The 19322-nt window shown below is 38.2% G+C and overlaps 2 protein-coding genes across 4 annotated transcripts in view; both read left to right on the top strand.

The window, feature by feature from the left end:
• Positions 1–99: 99 nt before the first annotated feature.
• On the top strand, positions 100–8805 carry LOC139316682 (carbonyl reductase [NADPH] 1-like). 3 transcript variants are annotated; one of them, XM_070943523.1, is made up of 4 exons: positions 100–105; positions 1897–2187; positions 5904–6011; positions 7501–8805. In XM_070943523.1, the coding sequence occupies exons 2-4, from the start codon at positions 1902–1904 to the stop codon at positions 7935–7937; spliced, it is 831 nt and encodes a 276-aa protein (XP_070799624.1). In that variant the 5' UTR covers positions 100–105; positions 1897–1901; the 3' UTR covers positions 7938–8805. The 3 variants fall into 3 exon arrangements, with proteins under 3 accessions (XP_070799624.1, XP_070799625.1, XP_070799623.1); XM_070943524.1 differs by lacking the exon at positions 100–105 and adding an exon at positions 116–193 and having other exon boundaries at positions 7540–8805; XM_070943522.1 differs by lacking the exon at positions 100–105 and adding an exon at positions 116–193.
• Positions 8806–12448: 3643 nt separating this feature from the next.
• DOP1B (DOP1 leucine zipper like protein B) overlaps positions 12449–19322 on the top strand; it is a 58362-nt gene continuing 51488 nt past the window's right edge. The window contains 2 exon segments of the mRNA XM_070944316.1: positions 12449–12757; positions 17814–17983. Coding sequence (XP_070800417.1) covers positions 17846–17983 — 138 coding nt within the window. The 5' untranslated portion in view covers positions 12449–12757; positions 17814–17845.

Below are 19322 nucleotides of genomic sequence, written 5' to 3'. Positions count from 1 at the left end.
TGCACTTTCAAACCCAGAAGTCACCAGGCTTTACACAGACTGCAAGAAAGCGGAAAAGGCGGTCCTCAGCCAATTGCCTATTGAGAAAAGCAAGTTGGTCGGAAGGTAGGTTTCCCATTGGGTGAAGAGCTCGCTCCTCTTCTCATACTGTTCTGGCAAGAACTTGCTGCCGCTTTTCGTGTGACTGAGAAAGGTAGGGGGGAATTGTGGCTAATTTTTTTTTTAATGCTTGCTTTTCACTCCCTTCCCTTCTCCGTCTCAACCCGCCGCAGAATTTTATTCTCCGACGCGTATTTCAGCCTGCGTAGATCCTTGCTTTTAAAGAATTCAGAATTCACAAACAGCTGAGAATCGTTTTGCAGAGGGTAGTAGATGGAAAACCTGGTATACTATAATTGTAGTAGGTAGAAGTTTTAAAATCTGGTATACCATAATTTTGATATGTGGTTGGTTTTCAAAATCTTCTAATATCTGCTCGAGGATTCCGACTGTTTTATTCTTTATGCACTCTTGGTAATTGAAGAAATGGATAAAAGGGGAGGAGTGCTTATAAATTATATAACCTTGCATTCCAGGTAAGCGGAGAGCTTTCCTTGGTGATTGGAGCATGTATCGAATGTTTTTAGGTGTTTTTATGTATGTGTTTTTATAAATTTCCAACCTTCAAGACTTTTTTATTATTCTGAATTCCTCGTTGTCTTGTATGACTTCAATTTGGCTGGGTTTATAAAACATGTGTTTTAATGCTGAACACGTTAAATGAGTTCATTCAATCGAACTGCACGATCATCATGGAAGAAATATTATGTGGTCGCTAGGAGTCAAAAATGATTTGTTAGCACATACTGTGATCAAAATGTTAAGTAATCCTAAAAAATGTATTGCTAAATTTTAATTTATTCTCGACAATCCAGTCCCCACAGGTTGAAAGTTGTATTCTATCATAGTCTGCCTTTTAATATTTTTAGTGAATAGTTTCAGAGGTAGTTTTTACTTTAGGTTTTTTTAATCCCACCTTTATTGTTTTTACAAATAATTCAAAATGCTACTTGAGCCTTCCCCCTCCCCACAACAGCAATCCTGTGAGGTGAGTTGGGTTGAAAGTGTGTAACTGGCTCAAAGTTACTTAGCTGGCTTTCACATGTAAGCAGACTAGAACTCACTGTCTCCTGGTTTCACACCTGCTGTCTTAACCACTAGACCTGCGAACCTATGGCACGTGTGCCAGAGGTGGCATGAAGCACCCTCTCTGATGGCACACAAGCCATCGCCCCAGTTCAGCTCTGCCATGCATGTGCACATGCCTCCTGCCGGCCAGTTGATCTTTGGGTCTCTGCCATGCATATGTGGGGGTGGGGCGCATGTGAGGGTCATGTGCATGCATGGGGGCAGGATGTGTGCAGGGGGCACGTGCGCATGCGTAGGGGCAGGGCGTGTGCAGCAGGCCTGCACATAGATGCATGGGGGGCTGACCACATGCAGGGAAGTGCGCGCACATTGCATTTTGGGGGTTTCCGCATAGGGGTACAGGCTTTGGGCACTCAGTCCGGAAAAGGTTAGCCATCACTGCACTAGACCAAAGTGGCTCTGTAATTGAAACAAATTCGCTCAGCTATAATAATATTCAAGTTTTATATTGTGCATCTAGACTGTCCTAGAATACATTTAAAACATTTTACATTAAAAGTATAGTCCTGATTATTTCTACAGTTGTCTACCCCACACCCCAGTACTATCAGGCTGAGTTTGAACTAGAAGTGTGGCATTGAATATTAATGTTTAAAAACTATAGTCAGTAAAAAAAAAAAAGCAAATTCAATCACTTAAGATTTTTTAGAAAGACTTCGATTTGTTAAGTGTTGTTTTCTATTGATACATTTTGGCATTTAATTATAGGGAAAATGTCTAGTACACGAGTAGCTGTGGTAACTGGATCCAACAAAGGCATTGGTCTGGCTATTGTGAGAGCCCTGTGCAACCAGTTCTCTGGGGATGTATATTTGACAGCCCGGGACCCTGAACGAGGCAAAGCAGCAGTGACACAACTGTCAGGAGAAGGATTAAAACCACTTTTCCACCAACTGGATATTGCTGATCTCAAGAGTATCCAAACCCTCCGTGATTTCCTCAAGGAAAAATATGGAGGATTGGATGTGCTAGTCAACAATGCTGGGATTGCTTTCAAAGGTAATCTAAATGTAAATCACTGAATGTTGACATTGGGTGAACAACAGAACAAAGGGTTTGGGTAAAGCTCTGTAGAGAGTAAAATTGTAGCTAATGTTTTTTGCAGGTCTTTTAGTTTTTTTCTGTTGGGAAGGTGAATGTGTAGCAAAAATATGCTACAAATTTATTATTGGAATTTATGCATTATAAGTAATACTAAGCCATGTGATAGGACAAGAAAGACTGAAAAGATGAAATAGATCTCTTCAAGAGAAGAAATAAAAATCAACCAGATTTCCTGGCATTCCCTACTTTTACAAATTAAAACTTTAAATCTGTCATTTCTGCTTAAAATGTTTCTGTCCTGTAATATTGTTGGAGAGCAACCATCCCAGATGGGAGAAGGAATCAAGTGACAAATCAGCCTAGATTATATATAAATATAAGAGGGCTAGGTCTGTTCTCCACTTGAATGCCTTAGAGCAGGGGTGTCAAACTCAAGGCCCGGGGGCTGGATTCGTCCCAGAGGGTGCTTAGTTCTGGCTTGCAGGGCCATCCTGGAAACAGTGAAGGACCAGCCCATGGTTCCTCTGCCAGCGAAAACAGAGCTTTGGAGGGCTGTGGGTGCATTCCTGAGCTCCATTTTTGCTGGCAGAGGATTGCAGGAAGCCGTCACAGCCGAAAACAGAGCTCGCATGTCCCATTTTTGGCCCACCACCTATCCCTGCTGCTGGGAACGGGCCAAAAATGGGGCACATGGAGGCCAAAAATGGGGCATGCGGAGGCGACGGTGGCGATGAGCAGTGGTGATCCTCACAGCCTGAAACAACTGATAGGCGGTATTCTAGGAGGCCTATCCAACCGCCAATCAGCTGCTTATGCTAAATCAGGCTGTGCTGAAGCTGACCAGGCTGTTTGCTGTTTGCTGCAAGGAGGCAAATTGCTCGGAGGCAAAGGCTGAAGGGTGGAGGCCAGCAGGTGGGCGGGACTTTGGCAACATTCGCTCTATAAGATGCACAGACATTTCCACCCACTTTTTGGGGGAAGAGTGTGTTTTATACACAGAAAAATATGCTATATAAAGTATCAGTTATCTTTCAATAGATCTCTGTGTATTTTAGTTTGGTTCCCATTTTTAATGTTGGAATATATAGCCTATATTAGTTTATAGCAGTGGTGGGTTGCTACCGGTTCTCACCGGTTTGCACAAACCATTAGCAAAAATTGGGCCAAGGTCGTAGAACCAGTAGAAATGGCCTGCTGGCCACGCCCCCAAACCGGTTGCCCAGACACTCGCCCCAGCCGCCATGTTTGTCACCGCCATGTTCTTCACGCACACGCATCCCATTACTTTGAAAGTCGAATGGGATGCGCATGTGTGAAGAACATGGCAACAACGGCAGCAGCTTTTTCTGCTGGTACTTTTTGGAGGCCTAGCTAGGAATCTCAAATACTGATGAGAGTGAACATTGTGTTGTAGTCAGTGGTAGATCAGCCCCTTGCAAACTCCATCTCTCGAGGAGCCCAGCTGCTCACCAATCGCCAAGTTGCCTGGACTCCTAGTGACGGGATGGGGTCCTTCAGGCACTTAGTTTGGCCACCTGTTTAGTAGCTCCAGCCAGCAGGTACCACACAAATGTTCATTCCTGGCCGTATTTGAGATTCCTAGCTGCAGTTTACTCGTGAGCACCATTAGCCGGGAGAGTTAGGGAGAAAGGCCAATGCTGCTCACAAGCAAACTGCAGATTAGAGGCAGCCAGCAGATCGCTGGCTTGCTTGCTTGGCTGCTTGCCGCCCAGAGCTCGCAGGTAGTGAACGAAACCTCTGCGCATCAAGGATGCCAAGCAGCAGCAGGAAGAGCATGGACCTCCTGAAATGCAGGAAGCGACTGCCAGCGATGCCCTCAGGCAAAGATGTGAGTGGGGAGGCTCAATCCCCCTTAGGAGATGCGAAACGCTCGCCGCCCCTCTGACACCCAACAAGCCGCCTCCCACCGCATTCCTCTTCCTCCTAAGCAGAAGCGCTCACAAGCAACAGGAGATATTTTTGCGGGATTGCCCCCATCTGGTCTTCAGTATGTGGCTCATCGGCCTCCGAACGTCACATTCCCACCAACTAGCACCAGTTCCCCACCCCACCCCCCGAGGGAGAGTGAGGGAGGGAAAGAGAGACAGAGACAAGAGACACAGAGAGAGAAAGAGGGGGGAAAGAGAGAGACAGACACAGAAAGAGGGGGACAGAGAGAGACAGACACACAGAGACAGGGAAAGAGACAGATACACAGGGAGGGAAAGAGAGAGACAAGACACAGAGAGAGAGAGGCAACGAGAGACAGACACACAGAGAGTGGGAAAGAGAGAGACACACACAGAGAGACCAAAAGAGAGAGACGGACACACAGAGAGGGAAAGAAAGAGAGAGACAGACACAGAGAGGGGAAAAGAGAGAGACAGACACACAGAGAGGGAGGGAAAGAGAGACAAGACACAGAGAAATGAGAGAGAGAGAGACAGAAAGAAAGAGATGAGAGAGAAATGAGAAAAAGAGAGAACATGAGAGAGAGGCAGAAGGAATTGTTGTTGTAAACTGGCAAAAAACATAGAAAACCTCAGTTACATGACTGTGTGGGATGTTGTAACTGGTCATAAGTGTGTGTGTTTGTGTGCTTGTATGTGTGTGCATGGCTGTCAAAACTCCAAAAACAGGTCAAGTAGCTCTTGGGAGGTCAGACATAAATTAGAACATTTGTTAAGCAACTGACCATTAAGCGAGGACCACTTGTATTTGATTTGCCTTAAGGGTTCAGAGCTGTATGGAATCTGATTTCCTTTGACCCTTTGGGGGATTGCAAAAGGACCAGATGGAGGAATCCTCGTAGGGGGAACTAGGATTGTGACCACCTAGCCACTCCCACCCAGTCACATGACCGCCAAGCCATGCCCACCCAGTCACATGACCACAAAACCACGCCTACAGAACCGGTAGTAAAAAAATTTAGAACCCACCACTGGTTTATATACCACTATGCATATAACAGCTTGTGAGTTCCAGTAGATAATTGACACTTCAATTTCTAGCACTATTTGCAGCTAGTTTTATGTCTACATTTTTTCCCTTGTCCATCTGGAAGGGTAGTTATTGTACACAAAGCAGAAAATATTTAAAATTGTACCTTAATATAATAAGAAAATCTGTAAACCATCATTTGAAACAGTGGCTTAGCAATTTACTAGAGATTATTTTAAACTATAGTTTTATACTTCATTATAAGTTACAAATGATGGAGGTAAAATGCTTCATGATTCTTTCTTTTTCCACTTGTGTGAAGAAAAGAGTAGGTGTAAGCCAAAGTGGGTATTTTTTTTTCAAATCATAGAGATTTATACTGTAATTCTGAATCCTGTCTTAATACTAGTGCAATACACCTTAAATTAAGTTCTGTTCAATTTTAAATATTTCTAAGAATATCTTCAGGACTGTTGATTTAAAATATCAGTACATCTTTCTCCTAATGATATTTAAGAGTCATATTTCATTACAGTATAATATGCATTTTTGTCTTGCATGCAGATAAAATAGCTGGTTAGGCTCTGCTAAGTATCCACTTCAATTTTTGCCGGCATCATTCCACTCATGTAATATTTAAACTTTTACATCTCTTGTTATACAATGGTTTCCTATTTTCCTATATATTAAGAATCTTACCTTCTGTTTTCTTCCATTTTGAAAAAAAAAAGTTGCAGATACAACCCCATTTGCTGTACAAGCAGAAGTCACACTGAGAACAAACTTCATTGCAACCATGAATGTTTGCGCAGAACTGCTGCCACTATTGAAACCCAATGGTAAGCATACACTGGGGGTGGAGTATATTAAAGATTAATCAAGATTTTTGACAAGTAAAATGCTAAAAAGAAACACTAACAGAAAAACACATATGATTAACTCTTCCTTAAGTTCAGCTTTTAAATTCCGTAAATGTCCATGTTTAAGTCATGGTTTTTCTAGGAATTTTATATTATAGTTTATATCTCTGATACTAATCTCATTGAAATGAATGGGAATTATTTCCAAGTAAATATGTTTAGCTAGTTGATAAATGAAGACACATGAACAGAAAAGAACCTGACGTAAAGGCTGAGTAAAAAAAAAAACTATTCAAACACACCACATTCAGTCCTATGAAATAAATCATTGAACAAATATATTTTGCATCAAACTGTAAATCATAATAATCGTAGATTTTCTTGAAATCATTTCTTAAGGAATGTCCTTAAGGTATTGTATGTTACCACTGTCAGGATTCCAAGTAATAGGTCCATTGCAAGCAAAAACTCCAAGGCAGTTGAATTCCTCAAATAATAGCTTTATTGGAAATATCATATTGTCACATATCTGGTGAAAACCAACTCTGAAGTGCCCCTTGGTTTTCACCTAATTAAAAGTTAGGTTTTTCCCTCCCAACACTGGAGCTCCAAGATGGCTCCAGCCAGGTCAGCTTCAGGGTTGACAGCCACCCAGTACCATTTTTTGAATGGACTTTGAACTGTTTTTAATCAGGTTTATGCTGAATTTTGTTCTGCTTTATAATACTGAATTATTTTTAATCATTTAAATTATTTTATATACATATGACATCTAGGTTAGACGAAAGAGTTTGCATGCATCTGCCTTACAGAAAAATCTCTAGGATTCATTTCAATGGAAATTGAAAACTCCAGTTCAATTTCTATTGAAATGAATCCTGGAGATTTTTTTTCCCTCCAATAATCATTTCCAGGTAATTCTTTAGTTAGCTTTCATAGCTTGGTAGGAATAAAAGTTACAGGGCAAAACAATCAAGATTTATTGAATTACTGCTCATTACAATTGCCTACAAAATAAACCACTCCATTTGGAAAATTCATTGAGTTCCATTTGCATATAGATGACAACCATTCTCAGTCACACATGCACTTACAGCTGTAGTGATAATCTGAATTCAGTAACCATAAATCTATGCATTTATGTAAGCCTGTTTATTCAGCATTGTTCATTTTCCAGTATTTATTGAAGAAAGATTCTCTCTGTGGCAGCTCTTCACCTATTGAGCATTCCAATATTTCAGGATTCTCAGATCCATAAAGAGCACCACAAGTAAAAAAAAGTTTGCCCCACACTATCTATCTGAAGGATACAAAATGGAATGACAGAGCTAGCTGATTCACTGATAATTGTTGAGAGAATAATGCCTCCTTTTCTTTGTGGGTAAATATTATATTGTTACAAAATGATTTTTTTTTAAAGAAGTAATTTCTTAACCTATGATTTTTATTTTTATTTTTTTTTGCATAGGGAGAGTAGTCAATGTATCTAGCATGCTTTCAATTTCAGCATTGTCCAGATGCAACCAGGATCTGCAGAAGAAATTTCGGAGTGACACAATCACTGAAGAGGAACTAGTGAAACTCATGGAAAAATTTGTGGAAGATTCCAAGAAGGGAGTGCATGAGAAGGAAGGCTGGCCAAGTACTGCTTATGGAGTATCTAAAATAGGAGTGACAGTTTTATCAAGAATTCAGGCAAGGCTGTTGAACGAGACAAGAAAAAACGATGGTATTCTCCTGAATGCTTGTTGTCCTGGGTGGGTCAGAACAGATATGGCAGGTCCCAGAGCCACAAAAAGTCCAGATGAGGGAGCTGAGACTCCAGTTTATTTAGCGCTTTTACCTCCTGGTGCTACTGAACCCCATGGCCAATTTGTTAGTGAAAAGAAAGTTCAGAAATGGTAACTCTGCTACTGCATTATGCTTCTGTATATAAGCACTGGAAGTTTTAGATGCTACAAAGATCTTGGCAGTTAAGAAGCAAAAAGAAAATTGGGTTCCTTGGAACCTGACAGATCTTTGCTACGGGTATATCCTCTAGCAGTTGTCCCAAGCTCCTATGCCATGGAGGTGAGAACCAACATACAGCAGATTGAAGTAAAATGCATCCAGTTGCTTAGTAATATCACTGTTTAATCTTTTGCTGAGGATGACAATTAGTGCTGTATTTTAGTAACAACCTTAGGGATTCTCACTCTTCTCTAGATTTGGGTAGCTTTTCAAAATTGGCTTTTAAGATAATACATTGTAAAGATTTATAAAGCACACATGCATAATCCTTTCTTTTAGTTAAGATAGTTTTCTGTAATTTATTAATTGTGTCATTTTGAAAACAAATCTTGACTATATAAAACAGTAAATAAAGTTTATGATTAAATAATTTGGCAGCTATTTATGATTCCCGTAAAAATACATTTTTACCCCATTAATCCCAAACAACTACTGGCAGTGTACTTTTCGAGACTCGATGGGCAATGTATATTTGTTTTTGTTTTTAAAGCAGAGGTAGGGATCTGATTTTCCAGTATATATGAAGTAAAGCTCCCAACAGCAGTATAAGTGTGACAAATAGTGAGGAATTATGAGAATCTGATCCAGCAAAATCTGAAGAGTTGCTGGCCATTCCTGCCTCAAAAGTAGGAAAATTCAAATGTGAAATACAACAATGCACATTGTACAGAAAGTTTAGTATGTATACCTCCCATCCTTTGTATGGATAAATATTGTATGGATGTATATCTCCCATCCTTTATATGGATAAAATGCAATAATAACAGGCCAATTTTATATGATTAAAATATTTCTCTAAAATTTTGATGTGTTACTTGACATTCAAGAAAAATTATAACAATAGGTATTTATATATTATTCGGTACATACATAGCCAAACACAAAATTTTGAAAACATTAGACAAAAAGAAGGCTTTCCCTTTTTTTTAAGGAAACCTATATGAGTCCAGATAGGTACCCTGTTTCCCCCAAAATAAGATATCCCCTGGTAATAAGCCCAATTGGGCTTTTGAGCACGTGGCAATAAGGCCAAGTGCGTATTTCAGGGTTCAAAAAAATATAAGACAGGGTCTTGTTTTCGGGGAAACACGGTATAAAAATGTTAATAGGAGAGAGTTGTTTTTCTTGTTTTAAGTAAATAAAAATATTAAAATGGCATACAAATATAATTCAGATGAATTTGGTCAGTTTACATAAATAATCGTAATCTGGAGAATAGAAAGGTAAGGTATTACATAGAGAGCTGCTTCTTGGATTGTACTGTGTGTAACAACTTTATTTGAATCCATAATTTAAAACTGCTAATATATTTACAAAATGTGAGAGGTTTGTGCTTGATAAACATACCTTGCGCAAGACCCTACATGGAAGTTGCCACCAATGTGATTCTGACTTGTAACCTAAAGTTCCCTCAGCGCAAAAATACTGCTCATTTGTTCCTGCTGAACATGGAAATACAGATAGTTCTTAACCAGCTAAATATTTAAGCCAAATAACCATTCATAAATCCAGAAGAACTGTAATTCTGGCAAGATTGAATGCCCGTCCAACAGTCATTTTAAAGGAAAATTATGAAACATCCCAAGACTTTGCCCCATTGTAAAGGAGTTCTTGAAACATTAACCCACGTTTGTTACATTGTCCTTATTATAAAAATGCCTGGTTCCACTTAATAACTCCCAAGCTATCTAGATCCATTTTATTTAGTTGTTACTGTCTGGTTAATGTGAGTTTATTTCTCTGAACATGGATGTGATTTGAGTTGGTATTGGTAAAAATACCAGACTGACTACACAGGTTTTATCATCATTATTATTGGTTGTCTCAGAATTTGCTTTCTTTTTGCTTTGGAATTTGTTAATGATTGTAATATCATTATGGTTTACTTACTATGAGTGCGGACTTAGGAATCCCATTAGAGGCAGGGAGCTTATTAAGTTACATAGTACCAGCCTATGTTCTGTGATAGAAGTATATTTACTTTATTGCAAGAATAAGCAATTATTCTTGATTTGTCCTATTCTTTTAAAAAGGAAAAAAACTACCTTCAGTTACCAATGCATTCTTTGTGTAGGTAATTCATCAAAATGTTAAGAAGGGGAATTCACAAGTGTATAACATGATCCAGGATAGCAATAGCATTTAGAGACATATAAAGCTTCACAGCCCTCTCTAAGTGGTTTACAGAGTCAGCATATTGCCCCAAACAATCATTTTAATCATATTGAGGTAGTTGTTTACTCCAGTCTACAGCAAAGTTCATTGTATCATTTAACAAAGATAAAAACATTCCTGTCCAGCCATTCTATGTATTATATTTAAATACATAGTTCTAAAGTTTAAACTGAAAAATGATAAGACTCCTAGATAGGAAGGTGCCATACTGAATTTACAACACACATCTATAAGCAGTGAGACATTCATATGCAGTATTCAATCATGTTTTCCCCTTTGGGATGTAGTATATGGATACCTATTAGCATTTTTAATATTTTACAGTATTTACAATTATGTATTTGTATACTTCACAGTTTATAATCCAGCTTTAATAACTATTTTTATATCAGAAATGAAATCCCCAAATCACTTACTTATCAGCAACTCTTAGTGTAAAGTCAAGCAATAAAGCTTTACTAAACACCATATAAATAAATTGTACATAGATAGATATACACAGCATTGTACTGGGTGGATAGAAATAATTGGGAGTAGGAGATCCTGCAGATGACCAGTACCTGTGCCATAAAGGGCTTTATAGTTGACAACCAGCACTTCATTTTATCCAGAAGCTTACTAAAGCAACCAATACAGTTCATGGAACAACAATGACACATGGGCATAATGAGTTATTCACTTTATATCAGCTGTAGCTTTTGATGATCTTCAAGGGCAGCACCATGTAGAGTGTATTTTATTGCAATATTCCAGTCAGAAGGTAATCAAGGTGTTAGTGAGCATCTGAACAGTGTCCCACTTGAGGAAAGGGCACAACTGGTATACAATATGAACCTCCTGGACACAGCTGTCACTTGCTGATTGAGCAGTAGAGGATCCCCAGGTTGTACACCTGCCTTGGAGAAACACCATCTTATCTAAAACCAACTGAAAATGGCACACAGCCAGAGCCACCCAGTCTTATCAAAATTGAGCCAAAATCTGTTCCTCTCTAGACAGCCTCCAGATACTGGGTTAGTACATTGATATAGAAGTAGACAAAGATGGTGATAACAGGCTATATATTTTGTATTTTAATTCCTATTACACCCTTGAGTACTTTAGTAGGGTGGAACAAAAATAGGTAATAACTTTTCAGACCTCCAAAATGTAGTGCTATTTTATTTTTTAGAATCAATGTATATAGAAGATTATAAAGACATAGGCACAGTATAAATACACTAATAGGTTATATCCATGATGGCGAACCTATGGCACGCATGGCACAGATGGCATGCAGACCCCTCTCTGCGGCTACACCAGCCATCACTCCAGCCGAGCTCTACCACGCATGCACACGCGCCTCCCGCTGGCCAGCTGGTCTTTGGGTCTCTGCCGCGCATGTGCGGGGGGCAGGGCGCATGCACGGGAGCACTCACATTGCATTTTGGGGTTTCTACCCAAGCTCCCGCCCCCTGTGCCCCATTTTGGGCCTGGAAAGCCTCCTACACCAATTTGAAAGCCAAAATGGGGCGCAGGGAGGCTGGGGCGCATGCATGAATTTTATCCTATTTTACGACCTTTTTTGCCATTGTAACTTTGAACGGTCACTAAACGAACTGTTGTAAGTCAAGGACTACCTGTATTTAGAAGAGAACAAATATGCTTCGCAAATACATTCCAAAGACTATAATTAAGTAAAGTTAGGCTATAGTTCACGCTATATGCTGGTTGTGAGGAGGGGAAAAATCAGCATGTAGTATATATAAAATAATATTTAAAATTTAAAAAATTAATTTTTTTAAAAAAAATCATATATATAAAGAAAGAACTTAAAGTCACTAGACTTCAAATAACTTTGGACAGCTTACTTTAAAAAAAAGTAGGAAAAATAAATACAAAAAAGAAACAGAACACAAAATGTAACGTTTCTGAGGCTGTTCAATGTGCCACCGGAAGTAGATCAGCTGGGTTTAGGGAATTTAGAATCATACAGGTCGATACTTTCAACCCCACCTATCGAGTTCTGACCTCAAATACTACCGCAGTTCTATCAAAACAACTTCTCACAAATCTGTTGCAGTCTCCAATGCCGACAGCAGATGGAACCGAACGAAAAAGCCCAGAGAAAGGCTCTACGAATGTACCATCTTTCCGGGGAGGGTCGGAGCGTCCTTGTGACCAACTGCAAAAGCGAGTCGGTCTTCGCATCATTAAATTAGGAATCGGAACGATACACGTGTAAGAAACTCCCTTACGACCTTTCAAAGAGAACGATCCATCCGTAATCGCCATCGCGTTCTCCGCCTCTCCTGAAAAATGGTATTTCCCCAACCTGGCCGCGGAAGAGAGAGAGAGAAGCGTGACGTTCCCAAATCCCGCCACCCTTGAGACGCGCCGTTCCGTACTGTACTCCGCTTTTTCCTCCTCCTCCCGCTCCCACCCACTTACAGTATTTTCCGGCTGTTGCCTCAGTCCCGCCCAGCCGTGGGACACGTCGCCCCTGCAAGAGGTGCAGCCATAGAAAGAGTGACAACGGCGGCGGCGACCCTTTTCGGACGGTGAGTCGGAAAGAAAGCTGGGCTGACTTGGGGAAATGCAGAAGGTGCCATTTGCTCCTCTTCCTTTTTCTGCAAAGGAGGCTGCGAGGTTTAGTAGCGAGGTGAGAGGCTGGACTCTCCCCTCCCGCGTTCCTTTCAGGCACAGAGCCCTTTCCCCCACTGAGCAAATCCTCCCCCCTTTTCGTTCCGGGAAAATACGTCGCCCTCGGTTCGAAGCTTTACTTCCCCTTATGGGAGCAGATGTTATCTCAATCCTTGCCACAGAGGACAAAACAAATGGGCGAGGAAGGAGGTCTGTGACGTCTCTTTTCTAAATCTGAGTTCGGAAATTCGTCCAGGTTACTGCAACCCGTATGTATAATACACCCTTCCGTGTCTTGCCTTTTGTTCTTTGGCTACACGGGTTGGAGCGTCCGGTGATTTCCGAGATTCTACAGGATGCCTCCTGACGCTGCTCTGGTACCAGCTGTTTGTGATCGGTTTATCTGTGTAACAGCTGTTGGGTTTTGTTTGCTTTGTAGGTAGCAGCAGCCTGTCAACAGCAAAGAGAGGAAAGCTCTTATTGCATCACTGGAGGATTGTTTTCTTTTTTTATCTTTCCTGCCTTATGTATACACCATTGTTAGCTGCATAATTTATTGCCGCTGCCTTTAAAAATGTTTAAAGACGCTTAAAGAAGAAAAACTGCTCAATTCCATTAAGCTAGCTCTTTGGACGTTGTGATTTCTGCAGGGCAATGCATCACTGTTTCCTGGGTGTAAGCAAAATGGACTAAAGCGGGCAAAGAAAATATATTGCAATATTATCTAGATATTAAATTATTGGTCTGCTATTATTCATGAAATAGCACTTCTGCCCTTCAACCAAAACCTCTATTTTAAAGCAGCATTCTGTATCTGTTTTTTAAAAAAAAAATAGTTCAGAATAGTCTTCCATTTTTTTGTAGTTTTTGCCATCATTAGATAGCTAAATCCAAGATTGCTGCATATGCAGTGGGATGGACAAGCTGGAATTAATTTGTTTTTCTATCGTCACACAAAATAAATAGCCCTGGATAGTATGCATCAATTCTCCAATTAAGCATTTTAATTGTCATGAAAATCAAAGAATTCTATCAGTTGTGACTTTTCATGTTATAGTGTTCATCTGCTAAAAGAGAATGTTGATTTTGGGGCATCTTTTTAAAATTTAATATAAAAGTAGGTAAGTTATGTTCCAAATAAATAGGGTAATATCATCCTCAACTGTTCAAAGTTATAGTGGTGTTGAAAAAGAAACTTTTGACCTGTCTTCACACTTATATTGTTGCATCATCCCTGCAGGCACTTGATTTTGGCAACCAGAATGTATTTATGAGGGTTGTGGCATCTTAGGGTCGCACGATCACCATTTGCGACCCTCCCAGTTGGTTTCTAACAAAGTCAATGGGGGTAAACCACATTTGCTTAGTGGCCATGTGATTCACTTAACAACCATGGCAAAAAGGGTGCAAATTCAGGCAGTCATATTATGACTTAATGACCAGATCCAATTGTGGTCATAGGTTTTCTGCTGTGGTCCCCACCCTCATGTGAGATCCATTCCTACACTCCTGGACTTCCAGAAGAGCCTTAAAATTTGGGTTTGCCCCTGCTACATTGGGAATGACTGATGGGGTAGAGAAGATTCTCAACCCACCAAGCTGCCCATCTTGCTTTTAATTTAAAATTTTGTTATTCTTAATTGTGTTTAGCACCTTTTAACTTTTTCTAATATTGTAAGCTACCCAGAGTCACTGTATTAGTGAGATGGGCAGCATAGAAATGTAATAAATAACTTGAGGACTACCTGTGTTTACCAAGTATGTAGAGCTTCATTTTTTAGAATGCAAGAAACTATCAATATCATAAAGTAAACCTATTATATTTTTATAATAGCAGGATACTAATCCAAAAGGCAAGTTCCAACATTGTTTCTCAAACTTTATGCTTTATGGGGTTGCTCATCAGGTGGATTGTACAGTTCTTTACTAGAGTACATGATCCTGTTTCCAGGACAGTGATAAGCCTATAGTTGATCACTCAGGCCTATCACTTTCCTGGAAGCAGGATCATGTAAAGGGCTATAGAGCCCACCTGATGAACAATCCCTAACAGTAGAAAAGTTTGAGAAACAATGTTGGAACCTACAAGGGCTAGCTAATTTATGGCTGGAATAGTTGTTTTACAAGCTTGACCAATCCACTTCATTTTTTATCAGCATTATGTGATCGCTCACTGAAGTATGTCCTGAGTCCTATTGGAGAAGGGCGGTATAGAAATGGAAACAAATAAATAAATAAATAAATAAAAATGTAGCTCCAGAAACATATGTTTGGATTAGACAAATTCATGAAGGAAATTGGCTAGCTCTTGCAATGGTTATATGTTACTTTCAAAATTGGAGCCTATATGCCTCTCAATTCCAATTATTGGTATTTGAGAATACAACAGTGCTCATGTTCTGTTGTCTTCTAACAGGCATCAAAAGGTAGGCCTTTTATTCACTAAATATATTTTAGTTTAATTGAACAAAAATTTGAAACATTCTTAATTCTAGGCTCTTAATTGAGTTTGCTGTCCTTCCATTAAAAAAATTTCCATTATTATCAATGTACCTGGGGAATAATTTTGTGGTTTCTACTTTTAAATAATAATTACTGGATATAAATCCATCCAAGCATTCTACTGCACTTATAAATCTACTGCACTCAGACAAATTAACACCTACAGCAATCAGAGTAGGAACAAATAAGAAAGGTAGGTGTGCCATTCATAGCATCTACTTAGATATACACCATTAGATATGAGGAATCTCTATTGAATCTATGTAGGGTAGTTGGAATCCATTCTCAATTTTAATATTTCAAACTAATTTGGAGTAGTCATTCAGGATTCCCAGCAGCTTCTAAAACCCAATCCAGCATATGCATGTACTCTCTGCTGTTTGGGGAATCCTGGGAGTTGAAGTCTGCACAACTTAAAAGTTGCCAAGGTGGAGAAACATGGTCTTAGATAATTGCCTTTCCAATTCCCATGTCCTGGACGTTCTTATTTATAGTAGTTGTATATTTATGTAAATGTGTGCAGATATAAAAACCTTTTTATAGAGATATACCTACAGTTTCAAAAGTAAAACTTTTGAAAAGCTATAAAAGGATTACAGTTAAGCAATTAAAATATGAATATTGCTTATTCCATGTATTACATTTCATGTGGCGAAAAATAAATTATGTCAGAGTGACAGAATGCTAGACTTAAAAGTGAAGTATATGTATTCACATATTGAATTAAGTACGTGATGCTTTTAATCATGAACTGCAAATGTGTGTAATGTTACAATCCCTACTGTGTAATCCCTATTACAGTGGTAATGCTGCAAATTGAGCAAAAGATCCAAATCAGGATATTGCCTGGCTTCTAGCAATGCTGAAATGAGAAAATGGTTTAAGAGTATGCAAGTAGTAACACAATTGATATAAATGGATACCTTGATACTATTGCTAATATATTTTCCATATTGCTAGGAAAATAGATATTTTATATGTAAAACATTCAGATGGCATTTTATAGAAATATATGTTACATTATTATGTACTAATTTATTATAGCCATCCCACTTCAGAAGGCTCTGAAATCTTTGAAATCTTAACTATTTTATTAGTTATAACATTTCTAACTCTGCTGTGTTTTCAGGCATGGTTATGATACCGATAGCAGTTGCTATGTAAAAATTTACCTCATTGTTTCATAATAGAATGTTTAATAATAATATTGTATAATTGCAATGTAAGAACCACTAATAAAACAATTATTATCAAAAGAACAATCAGTTATATCAAAAACAAATAAAAACAGCATTAAAAACCCACAGCTCATGAACGTCATCTGAAAGACAAAGAACCTGACCAAGCTGAATTGCCCATAGAAAAGAACAGACATGGCCAGCTTGTCTAATATCCTGGATTATTAGTAGGTCATTCAGTACTTGGATGAATATTCTTTATTATTTTTCTGTCAAGTAGAGAAAGAAAAGCCTTTCCTGAATAATATATTGGAAAAGCTACACTTTGAACAAATTTTATTCCAGAATTTGGTCTGGAAATCAACTGGCAACCAATGAAATTGTTATAACAAGGGAGCAGTATGTGGTAAACAATTTGCTTGTAATTGTCTGAATTCATAGAAGTTTTTGAAGTTATTCAGATATTTAAGACATTGTTGCAATCAATTGATATCACCAAATCTGCGTATTCCATTTTTTTTACAAAAGCACAGGCAAACTGTAAATGTATTTTCAGTTTGTTGACCCAGTCAACCACTTCAGTTGCATTCCCTCATCCAATCAAGACTCAGTGCCAGGTCTAGATGGTGACAGTAATTCATTCAAGCTATGAAAAGAAATAAGAGGTTCTCCCTGATATGTTGTATTGATTTAAAATGTATTTTCCTAAAATTCACGTGAGGAAGATGTAACTGATACTTTCTTAAGTAATTATATGCTGTACTCTCTTAATCTAAGATATCTACTTTTGGTATTGACATTTCATGTGATTTTCTTTAAGTTAATCATTAACTTGGTTGTTAATGCAGGAAGAAAATGTTTAATGCTTATATGTAATCCATGAAATAAAATACATTTAATTTAGTGAAAATTAGTTTACTAAACTCATCTCTTTCTTCTGGATATTTACAAAAATAAAGCATAGCTAGAAAATAAAATATGCATTTATTTATATAAATGTGTTTTCATGTTTATATAAATAAATGTCAATTTAATATTGAGTATGAGTTGGTCTCAATTCTAGAGTTTCATATGAAAGTAACATGAACAATATTTATACCTATTGAGTAGTCTGAATATTGAACTACAATAGCATACCAAAGCTATTGTCCTTGTGTGTGTTTTTTTTTTTGTAAAGTTTATCATTATATGCTGAGCGTAAATTAATTCTTTTAATTTTGATTTTCTGTTTTTATTTAAAATATTTACAGACATATATCTATAAAAAATAAACTTATAAAATGTTTGCTTTTAGTTCCTCAGAGCATTTTGATATGATCATTTAAAATGGATCCAGAAGAGCAGGAGTTGCTTGGCGATTATAGGTACAGAAATTATTCTTCAGCAATTGATAAAGCTTTGAGGAATTTTGAATCTTCAAGTGAATGGGCAGATCTCATATCTTCTCTTGGGAAACTCAACAAGGTATAGTATCTGTCTTTTTAAATTATAAGTTTTTTTAATAAGATGTTAAGAAAGTAGCAATATCATCTATCTAAGGTATTTTAGTTGCAATATATTCCAATAGTGATGAATAGCTATGAGAGTGGGATCATAAGAAAGGCTAAGAGACAAAAATTTCACATTTTTTGAATTGTGGTACTGGACTTCAAGGAGATCAAATCAGTCAATCCTAAAGGAAATCAATTCTGACTGTTCTTTGGAAGGCTAGATACTAAAACTGAAGCTCAAATACTTTGGCCATCTAATGAGAGAATTCATTGAAAAGACCCTGATTGGGAAAGATTGAAGACAAAAGGAGAAGGGGATGACCGAGGATAAGATGGTTAGATAGTGAAGAACATGAATTTGGGCAAAATGAGAGATAATGGAGGACCGGGGGGCGGCTGGCGTGCTATGGTCTGTGGGTCAGAAAGAGTCCAACATGACTTAGCAACTGAACAACAAGTATAATACTAAAAACCTACAATAAAATATCTCTATAATGAATAATAACAAAGAGGCTACTAGCTGTTCAACTAGCTTAAAACAGAGAACATTCACAAAAATCGGATTTCTCTGTATTAGATTATTTCTAAATACAATGAAGATTATTTTTTTTTAAAATTTGATTTATATGCCACCCTTCTCCAGAGACTCAGGGCGGCTTATAATGTGCTAAGCAATAGCCTTCATCCTTTTGTATATTTATGCAAAGTCAGCTTATTGCCCCCACAACTGGGTTCTCAATTTACCTACCTTAGAAAGGATGGAAGGCTGAGTCAACCTTGAGCCTGGCGAGATTCGAACCTGCAGTAATTGCAGGCAGCTGGTCTTAATAACAGGGTGCTTTAGACCACTGTACTACCAAGGCTCTTCAAGTACAATGAAGGAATATTTTTCAAATACTTGAAAACCTTTTTGTCTGTAGGAAGTCATATGTGCATAAGAGAATGGAGTCTAAAAAGAGATTGAAGTTTACCATTCATAAATGTTATTATTGGGAAATAGTTGGTTTTTACTGTATATATTTGGGTGATCCTTTCCAGTACTAAATACAGTGAGATTAAAGTGAGAGCTCCTGTCTTTCTACCTCTTGAATGAGTATATTGGCTACAGTCGTTTAAAGGTCTTTTGGTTTCTTCAATATTTTTAGGCTACACATAGACATCATACTTATATTTTATTTCAGATTTTAAATAAATAAATAACTCAGCCTTCCATCCTTCCGAGATAGGTAAAATGAGGACCCGGTTTGTGGGGGCAATAAGCTGACTTTGTATAAAATAGAACACCTCTGGGGGGGGGGCAAAAGCCCTACTAA

Source organism: Pituophis catenifer, unplaced genomic scaffold (genome assembly GCF_029215685.1).
Source record: "Pituophis catenifer annectens isolate HBS135680 unplaced genomic scaffold, rPitCat1.0.hap2 SCAF_4, whole genome shotgun sequence".
Lineage (NCBI taxonomy): Eukaryota > Metazoa > Chordata > Lepidosauria > Squamata > Colubridae > Pituophis > Pituophis catenifer.
The sequence above is the reverse complement of the archived record's forward strand: the minus strand, read 5'-3'. Positions and strand labels throughout refer to the sequence as shown.